At 37.1% G+C, this 10,833-nt stretch overlaps 1 protein-coding gene across 1 annotated transcript; it reads left to right on the forward strand.

Moving 5' to 3' along the window:
* The first annotated feature begins 3,045 nt into the window (after nt 1-3,045).
* LOC110809169 (L-type lectin-domain containing receptor kinase IX.1-like) lies at nt 3,046-5,273 on the forward strand. Its single transcript, XM_088208531.1, has 2 exons — nt 3,046-4,282; nt 4,420-5,273. The coding sequence occupies exons 1-2, from the start codon at nt 3,535-3,537 to the stop codon at nt 5,271-5,273; spliced, it is 1,602 nt and encodes a 533-aa protein (XP_088064657.1). The 5' UTR covers nt 3,046-3,534.
* The last annotated feature ends 5,560 nt before the right edge of the window (nt 5,274-10,833 follow it).

Raw genomic sequence — 10,833 nt, forward strand, 5'->3', positions numbered from 1 at the left:
CGAATACGATTCACAGTGCGCCTGCAGGCCGTCCCTAATTTTCCCTGAATTTTTTCCGGGGAACTGAAACACACTAACAGTACCTGCACGTGTTCCAAAAAAAATCTAAATTAGGCCCAGGGCTCCTTTCGGACCAAATCGCAACTCCGGCACGGCGGCTCCGCCGTGCTCCGGCGACGGCACCGCCGCTGGCGGCGGTGAGTCGCCTCGGGTTGGCTGTTTTCGGCCGTTTTTGGCCGAATTCAGCCACACTCGCATTGGTCCTTGTCAGAAAACAACCCTAGGGCCCCCGGGGGGGCCAAAAATCACGGAAAAGCGGAGCTTACCGGCGGCGGTGCTCTCGGGTACGGCGGCTCTCCGGCGAGGTTCGTGTTTTGGTGATTCGGCTTCGGTCAACCTGTAGAGAAAAGAATGGTGATCACGGTGATATAAAAATTGCATCGAACGGAGGCCGGGAAGGACCTCGTCGGAGGCAAAAACCGAGAGGGGCGCGGCGGCGCCGCTGGGTTTCGGCCGCGTATTCCGGTCGTTTGGCCGGGATTTCGGCCTCAATTTGGCCATAGGAGGAATCAGCGGAGAAAAACGAGTCGGGGGTATGAAATTTACCTCGATCGGCAGTCGGAAATTTCCCCGGTGCGGCGGCGGGTGGCGGCGGTCAGCCTCTGGTTCGTCTTCTCCGGCGAGCGGCGGGCGGCTAGGGTTTGTGGTCTGGTGTGGGGGTTCTATTTATAACCCCTTGCCTTTTGATCACAGCCGTTCATTTCGTTTTAATCTGGGCCGTTCGTTTTTGATTGAATCTGGGCCGTCCGATCGCGCGATTGATCTGGGCCGTCGGATCGCACCCACGCGGATCGTCAACGTGGCTCCTTTCGGAGTGACGCGGTCTTGCCACGTGGCAGGCCCCGGTTGGGCGGGACTGCTGACCGGGCCTGCTGACGTGGCTGCTGACGTGGCCCCTTTTTTTTTTTTGTTTTTTTTTTTTTCTCCTCCTTTCCGGGTGCTACAATTGTGTTCAATTTCAAGAGAGATCTCGCTGAATCCTTACTGGTTATGGCCGTATAGCTATGGCTAGAGGAGTTGGGCTTCCGTGATTTCGCTTTAAGGCCAATGAATCAACCTGATTTTGTGCTGAAAATTATTACCGATGAGGCTGATTTTTTTTCTCCAGTGCATGGAACAGCCTTGTCCTCCTTCTCTAGATTCCTCTGGTGGAATAGCACTTTACTACTCTACTAGTGGGAAAAGAGGTTTCTTACGATATAATCTTCCAAAACAAGCATACAGCCATTGGTGGCATAAAGAGTATTCTGAATTCCATCTGTGCTTCGATCTTCCCCGATATCATGTAAAAAGTGTTGGAAAATTAATGTGTTGTAGTCCTGATCACCCTCTTGTTATTCTTGGTTTTCCTCATCCAGTTTTTAGTGCAGTTAAAATTTGGCCAAGAGAGACAGATAATAGTTTACTTGATTATGGAATGTTGATTGAATTGAACTCCGCCGATAATGTCATAAAAGTCAATTGTCATTTTTTACTTTTGCCCTAGAATTTTCAGTGTCGATAGATAAAGCGATGGCGATCATTACTAATTTCTATGGTGATTGTGTGGAAGCTGTCAAGATGCAGCAAAAGTATGATAAACCTAAAAAAAACCTTTGTTGCCAAGTCATTTCTCCAATCTTATAAGACAATTGATTGGATTTTTGATGGCCAATGCATTCTAAAATTTAACCGAATTGCATGAACATTTGGGCTTGCAAATTCAAGATGATAGTGTAATTAAAAGACATTATTATCACCATCGATCACTATTATAGGATAATGCTTTGTTTGATTTCTTATTTTAATTTTTAATACCTAGTCATCATTGCCGAGCAATCTTAATTCGCTATGATTTTCTTTCTATCAGCTATTGCAGCAGTATTAGATGACAAAGGTTAAGATGTTTGTTCCAATGGGCGTAGTCAGTTCGCTAATGACATCTTTAGTTATCAAAAGCTCGAGGGAAAAAACCGCAAGTTTTCCCTAGCAAAAGGTGGTATTTTAGTTAAGGAAAATTTTAATATACTAGATTCATTGTTACCTACCAAATGCATGTTTTGGCTACTCAGATTTTGATACTTACTACCACCCGATTCTTCTCTTCCTAGTTGTCATTAAAAATTCCAAATATGTATGTATTATAATTAACATAAAGGGTCAAGAAAGCATATGATATTGACATATAAATAGAGACTAAATTAATAATTCTTTTTTCAACATTAGTTATGCATATTAATATAAAGTTTCTAGTTCAAATACCATTAACTCATTAATTTTGAATCCAGACTACCGGATTTCAAAAGTTTGAATTTAAATTATTTATGATATGTGATTGAACGTTTATATAGTGCTCAATAATTTTACATATTTTTAGTATGATATTAAAATTTACATTGTTTATTTATTTTTTATTAATTAGTATCTTTTTATTTGAACAGATAATTAGTATCTTTCATTTTCTTCCTCTCTGACCTATCTCACTCTAAATTTAGTTTTAGATTATAATAATAAAAAGACTACATATATATACTCTTCCTGTTGGATGTATTATAAATATGCACAACATAATTCTTTCGAGTATCTCAGCATATGAGGAGTTTTTCTTGAATATTAAAAAAAAATATATTAATGGAACACAAGTTCAAATGAGACAAAAAGTCAAGGGGGAAAAATTTTAATAAAATCACTTTAATCATCGACTTTTAGGTAGAATCTTTACCTTTAATTTAGAAATAAAAAAATGTTGAATGGCCTTTTGTCCTCTTATTAATCTTATACATAATTGTTTACAAAAATAACGCTACTTAGCAAAGAAGACAAAATGTTGAATATCTGAATTGTAAAACAAGATTCTGAATTTCATTTGCCTTGTCATTTAAAACTCCTTTGAAGACATAACCTCATAAATGTGTAATATACATATATGTATATATATGTGTGTGTGTATAATATACAGTTAAAAACTGTTTTATTGTGTAACATAAGTTCTGAATCATGTTATTGCTTCTATTCTTCTATACTTCACTTGGCCAAGCCTCTGTAAGCTCTGTTGCAGAAACTGCCTTCTTCTCCTTCACCTCATTCTACCCTGACACTTGCAGCAAAGGAAGCCTGCTTTGCCTGAATTCGGCTTCCGCTGCCAACGGCTACCTAAACCTCACCCCAGATCCTGAACTAGGAAATTCGAGCTCACCCACAACTCTGCCAATAAACAGAGTTGGCCGAGTTCTATACCCTCATCCTGTGATTGCTTGGCACACACTTATCTCGACTACCTTTACTGTCAGGATTTCCGTCTTTCCAAATTCTAGCGGTCCTGGAGATGGAATGGCATTTATAATTGCCCCCGATAATAGCTCTTCGCCTCCAGAAAGTTATGGCTCTTCGGTCGGAATTTTAGATCAGTCAGCGTCAGGTGACTAATCTATCCAGACTAGTATATCTTAATTTTGCTCTGTCTAAAAAGTGCTAAAATATGGCAGATTCGAAATAATGAAAATCTTCAATTATGTCCAAATTTCAGGTGGCTGCCAAGTAGCGGTAGAGCTGGACACTTTCAAGAACGAGTTTGATCCAGACGGAAACCACATTGGAATCAACATAAAAAGTATGCAATCAGTAGTAGCAAAGAGTCTGAATAGCACTGGAATTGATCTGAAAAGTGGAAAAGACATCCAGGTAAAGATTGATTATAATGGTTGGACAAAGATGCTCCAGGTTTCCGTAGCATTCTCTGGTAACCCACTTATGAGCTTCCTCAACCAATCAATAGACCTCAAAGATCTTGTTCCAAACTCTGTTTACGTAGGCTTCACAGCTGCTACAGGGCTGTATTCAGAAAGACATCAGCTCCTGAATTGGATGTTCCAGTTGACAGCATTGCCATCTCCGAAGGAAGGAACTCACAGACATGACAAGATAAAATTTATTGTGGCAATTTTCTTCCCTTTCGTTACCGGATTGGTAATCCTGGCAGTGATTATTTTTCCATGGATGAAGAGAATTTTGAGGAGAGGAAAAGAGGAGACTCATCAGAAAACAGATATAGAAAGCAGATCAAGAAGCGCTGCAAATGTGCCTAAAATGTTCACCTACAAGCAACTCGCAAAGGCCACTCGCAACTTTCACAACGAAAACCTGTTAGGTTCGGGTGGATTTGCGAGTGTTTATAAAGGCAACTTACCCTTTAATCCTCCTACAATTGTTGCTGTCAAAAAGATCTCAGCAACCTCAAAACAAGGTTCGTGTTAATGAATAAGTAATAGGTTCAACTTTCGTATCAATTTAAATTTTTAGAATAATTATTGAACGCGAACAATTACATAACATAATATTAGAACTGGAGATTTAGCATTTGAATATAGTTTTACATATCAGGTGAGAAAGAGTACTTTGCAGAAATATGCACAATAGGGCGTTTAAGGCACAAAAATATAGTTCAACTTCAAGGCTGGTGCCACGAAAGTAAAAATCTCCTCTTGGTCTATGATTACATGCCTAACGGCAGCCTTGATCGATACATAGGCAAGAACGATCTGGACTGGAAAACCAGGTACAACATTTTAACAGGTTTAGCCTCAGCACTACTGTACCTTCACGTCGAATGTGGCAACCCTGTCATCCACAGGGATATCAAACCTAACAACATAATGCTAGACTCCACATACATTGCTCATTTAGGTGATTTCGGGTTGGCCAGAATGCTACAAGATGATGCTTCTGTCAGAACTGTGTTGGCTGGTACTCCAGGCTACTTGGCCCCAGAAGTAGCCTTCACTGGAAAAGCTACACCAGAGTCTGATATTTACAGTTTCGGAATGGTGGTGATTGAAGTCATATCGGGAAGACTATCAAAAGGGATCAAGGAAGAGAATAGCTTGGTGGATTGCATATGGAACTTGTATGGTAAAAATGAATTGGTGAAGGGTGTGGATAGATTGCTAGAAGGTAAATTTGATGAGGAACAAGCAAGGAGAACATTGATTATTGGACTGGCTTGTCTGCATCCAGATTCAAATTGTCGTCCGAATATCAGAAAAGTTGTCCAGATTTTCTTGAACCCAAATGAGCCTTTAATGGAGTTGCCAGAATCAAGGCCTAATGTGGTTTATTTGCCCATTTCTTCTTCTTCTGCTTCAACCACCACTTGTTTTGGAGGATCTTTGTTGCACCCATCTGTTTCATCTGCTGGTCAGATTTCACTGCACTGTGATGATACGAGTCCAATATAAAAGGATAAATATAAGCTTTTCTGTATTGTTCATGAACATGATTATAACTATGATTATAAATTTTTTCTAAAGTTTACAAATTTTTATAAGGTTATCCATCAAATCAAAAGTATTGTTCATGAGTATGATTCGAATTTAGCATTATTCTAGGACTCAATTCCAACTTAGCATTATTCAAGAACATGATTCAAATTTAGTTATTACTAACTTCAGGTAGAATAATAATGGAACAATAGAAGTCTAGTTTATATCTATTGTTTGGAAAACAGTATCAAATGTTAGATAATTTATGAATAAATAAAATAATATAAAACAGTATCATACAACTTTATGCAAGAAAAATATGTTTATTTCTTGAAAGGCAATTATACTAACTGGTAAACTGCAAATACTATATAGTAGTTTAATTTAAGGTGTTGATTATTTGAAATCAGATTGCTTAGATCAAAAAATTTTAGGCCTTATTATTTTGGATTAAAATAATAACTAATTAAATTGATTTGAATTAAATTTTATTAATATATTAAATATATTTTAAATTAAAAATAACTAATTAAATTAATTATACTAACTGGTAAACTGCAAATACTATATAGTAGTTTAATTTAAAGTGTTGATTATTTGAAATCAGATTGCTTAGATCAAAAAATTTTAGGCCTTATTATTTTGGATTAAAATAATAACTAATTAAATTGATTTGAGTTAAATTTAATTAATATATTAATTATTTTTTAAATTAAAAATAACTAATTAAATTAATTATACTAACTGGTAAACTGCAAATACTATATAGTAGTTTAATTTAAGGTGTTGATTATTTGAAATCAGATTGCTTAGATCAAAAAATTTTAGGCCTTATTATTTTGGATTAAAATAATAACTAATTAAATTGATTTGAGTTAAATTTAATTAATATATTAATTATTTTTTAAATTAAAAATAACTAATTAAATTAATAAAAGTTAAAAATTATTAAATTTGTAAATCTTAATCATTTATTAAATTCGTAATTGATAAAGTCTATAAAATAAATAATAATAACATTCAACATGGACAGTTGTAGCACCCGGAAAGGAGGAAAAAAAAAAAAAAAAAAAAAAAAAAGGGGGGCCACGTCAGCAGCCACGTCAGCAGTCCCGGCCAACCGGGGCCTGCCACGTGGCAAGACCGCGTCACTCCGAAAGGAGCCACGTTGGCGATCCGCGTGGGTGCGATCCGACGGTCCAGATCAATCGCGCGATCGGACGGCCCAGATTCAATCGCACGGACGGCCCAGATTCAATCAAAAACGAACGGCCCAGATTAAAACGAAATGAACGGCTGTGATCAAAAGGCAAGGGGTTATAAATAGAACCCCCACACCAGACCACAAACCCTAGCCGCCCGCCGCTCGCCGGAGAAGACGAACCAGAGGCCGACCGCCGCCACCCGCCGCCGCACCGGGGAAATTTCCGACCGCCGATCGAGGTAAATTTCATACCCCCGACTCGTTTTTCTCCGCTGATTCCTCCTATGGACAAATTGAGGCCGAAATCCCGGCCAAACGGCCGGAATACGCGGCCGAAACCCAGGGGCGCCGCCGCGCCCCTCTCGGTTTTTGCCTCCGACGAGGTCCTTCCCGGCCTCCGTTCGATGCAATTTTTATATCACCGTGATCACCATTCTTTTCTCTACAGGTTGACCGAAGCCGAATCACCAAAACACGAACCTCGCCGGAGAGCCGCCGTACCCGAGAGCGCCGCCGCCGGTAAGCTCCGCTTTTTCCGTGATTTTTGGCCCCCCGAGGGCCCTAGGGTTGTTTTCTGACAAGGACCAATGCGAGTGTGGCCGAATTCGGCCGAAAACGGCCGAAAACAGCCAACCCGAGGCGACTCGCCGCCGCCAGCGGCGGCGCCGTCGCCGGAGCACGGCGGAGCCGCCGTGCCGGAGTTGCGATTTGGTCCGAAAGGGGCCCTGGGCCTAATTTGGATTTTTTTGGAACACGTGCAGGTACTGTTAGTGTGTTTTAGTTCCCCGGGAAAAATTCAGGGAAAATTAGGGACGGCCTGCAGGCGCACTGTGAATCGTATTCGGATCCCGAAAACAAGTAAGGACCCCTCACCCTATTTCCTATCACGGTATTAAAGTTCAAAATGATAAAACGGTATTTCTTGAATTAACGCATGTGTGAAATTGCTTAAGGTTGCTAATGGAGCCCGAGTCTAGTGTGATTGATGATTTACTGTTATTTGGCCTGTTTTACACTGTTTTACAGCTTTAAATGCATTATGGGGTTTGATGTGTTCATTTTATAGTTTCGAATGCATATATTACTGTTTTATTAATTATGGGTTGAATGACTGAAGAACTGATACTGTATGTTGTCTGTTCGGCATGAATTACGATTTGCTTGTTTAAATGTGAATTGATGATGCTTATTGAGGAAAAGGGAAATGAAACATTGTGTAGACTGATAATTGTATGATGGGGTCAGCCTGACTAGATATCCTGGGAGATGGTGGACGGACCGGGTCCGTAGGGAACCCTACCGGGATTGTGGTCTCACATGCCGGACGGGGTATGGAGATCTTATGGTTTTGGCGCCCATACCGGACGGGGTATGGGGACGGCCCGTTTCACCCTCATACCGGACGGGGTATTGAGGTTTATGGTTTTGGCGCCCATACCGGACGGGGTATGGGGACGGCCCTGGAAACTGATTATGAATGTTAAAGGTTAACGGGTAGCGGGACCCCTAGGGACCCCCATGGATACTAGTAGGCTGGTAAATGAGAAAAGGATATGTTGTATAATGATTGAATTACAAAAGGCGTGATAAGTGCTATGTTTTACAGCTTATATTATTCCATGATTGTGATAATGTTATTATTTTTCTTATATTGTTTTCATAAATTCCACCGAGGTAAGTGGATGGTAAAGGTTTTCATGTTAATAAACGAGTTTATTGTAAATTATGCTCCATTGGTCTTTTTGTGTTTTTCTACCCACCTTTACCTCCGTGACGGTGAGATATCGTGATGTTCTTACTGGGCTAGTGTAGCTCACTCCTTATTTAACCATTTCAGATCAGGAAGACATGGTTCCCGAGCCCGTTCCGCAGGAGGACGACGAAGGGGATACCTAGAGACTCTGTAGTCATACTCATAGTTTTATTTTCGAGTTTCTCTCTTAGTTAGTTTAATCTTTTATATTTTAAGTACGTTTTTGATTTTTCGTGTAAGGGATGTTAACTGAAATTTTGATCTCGCTTCCGCATTTGATATATTTAAATACTCATTTCATTTTAATATTTCCGGGGCCGTTACAACAGTAGCAAGCAACATGTGACAAGCGGCAAAGTAATGGACAATGGGTGGTGGCTGGCAAAGGACGAGCGTCAAAGATTGGGCAACGAGAAACGGGGAAGGGTAACTGGTAGTGGCTGGCTACTGTCAAATGACGGCCAGCTGACAACGATCAACGGCCGGCTGGCTATAAAGGATGACCAACTGGCGAAGGGCAATGTCTGATTGGTGGGGGACAGCGGCCAGTGACTTGATGATGGTAGAGGGTGGCGACCGGTAGTCAACTGGTGGCTAAGGGTGGTGGCTAGCGGATGGCCGTGACAGCAATTGGACAAAGTAGAATGAATGAGAGTATCTAATTTTTTTTTAATTAATCAATGGTAACTTATGAACAAAAATATTGAAAGTTTAAACCATTTTTTAGAAAAGTAGTATTTTTAATTTAGATATATCAGAACCATATTTTAATTTTGATTTTTATTAAAAATATTTTTACTAATATGAAATTAGTTATAAAGCATCTTCGAGGGCACCAAGAACCTAATGAAAATTATATGAAAAAAATAAGATTTTATTGTATTTATCAAGAGATAATAATATATAGAGATATTTATAAGTTCAGAATCAGATAAGATCATTATAGAATTTTGTTCCTCATATTTCATATTAAATATCAAACTAAAATTTACGGGTCAAATTGGATTATTCTAAACCAAAGTAGATCAATTTTTTTCTAATTATCTTTTTTATTAAACAGAAGCAATAAAATTAAAAAATAATAAATTCATAAATAATAATTTATTTATGAAATCTAACATGAGCGAGATTTTTTGTGTATATCTTAAAGAGATTTGTGGGAGAAAAACTCTCATAATTTTTTTATTAGTAGAGATTAATTTTTTCAACATATATTTTATTAGAGAACTTGAATTTAGTAAAATAATAAGAAACATAGAGGTAAAGGAAGAAGAGGAAGTAAAAAGTGTGTGATATTTGAGAATATTTTTGAGAGCACCAAGAACCCTACGAATAATTATATGAAAAAAATAAGATTTTGTTGTATTTGCCAAGAGATAATAATATACATAGAGATACTTATAGATTCATAACCGGATGAGATCATTATAGAATTTTGTTCCTCATGTTTCATATTAAATATCAAACTAAAATTTATTAGACTGAAATTGGATTAGTCTAGACCGAAATAGATTAATTTTTTTCTAATTATCTTTTTTATTAAACAGAAGCAATAAAATTAAAAAAATAATTTCGTAAACAATAATTTATTCATGAAATCTATCATGAAGGAGATCTTTTATATATATTCTAAAGAGATTTATGGGAGAAAAACTCTCATAATTTCTTTATATAAGCTCCTATAACTTTATCAGTAGTGATGTATTTTCGTTTGAACATAGTGAAAATTTTTTTTTCGATCTTGTTCGTTGATGAAAGTATGTTTGTCGAACCACATTAAATTTTGTCTCTTTTTATTTGTGTTCTACTTTATTATAATTGTGTGTATAGTGGAGATTAATTTTTCTAACACATATTTTATTAGAGAACTTGAATTTGGCATTGTAAGTGAATAGTTCTTAACCTATTGTGATGTTTTATAATTTTTAAAAATTATTTAATTTTATTAAATTTTCTAATTTTCTTAATATGATTTATTAAATTTCAATTATGTAGACTCTTTGAAAATATATATCATTTATAATTTATTGTTTTCACTGAAAACTTTGGGTTAAGCTTGCCTTTTAACGAAATTGAGGAATTCAAATTTCTGAGGGATCGAAAAGTCAAAGGGATATGATGTGATTATAGCTACTAAAAGTAGTGAGACTTGATGTGTTTATCTTAAACTGTTGATTTGAAACTATTTTACTGCTTTATTTTTTTATTATATACTAGATCTATTTTTAGTATAATTGATAAAATCTGTTTGATCTTATTACTTTAAAATTTTGATTTTTTGTTATAAATTTTGAAAAATAAATTGCAAATTGAAAATTTAGGATTTGTAAGTGACTGAGGATTTTGATTTAAAAAATTAAAATTAGTCAAATTTTGTTTTTGGATTGAGAAATCATTTTATTTAAGTTAAATTTCAATTAAGAACATTTATTAAGGCATAATTTAGCTTAATTAGGGATTTTAGGCCTTAAATATTTATAGTTTTTCCCCATAAATGTAATTTGCTCAATTTTTTTGTCAAAAATGTAATTTGCTCAAATTTACATGTAGAGCGTTACTAATACATACATACATAATAC

Source organism: Carica papaya, chromosome 7 (genome assembly GCF_054855325.1).
Source record: "Carica papaya isolate Zhongbai chromosome 7, ASM5485532v1, whole genome shotgun sequence".
Lineage (NCBI taxonomy): Eukaryota > Viridiplantae > Streptophyta > Magnoliopsida > Brassicales > Caricaceae > Carica > Carica papaya.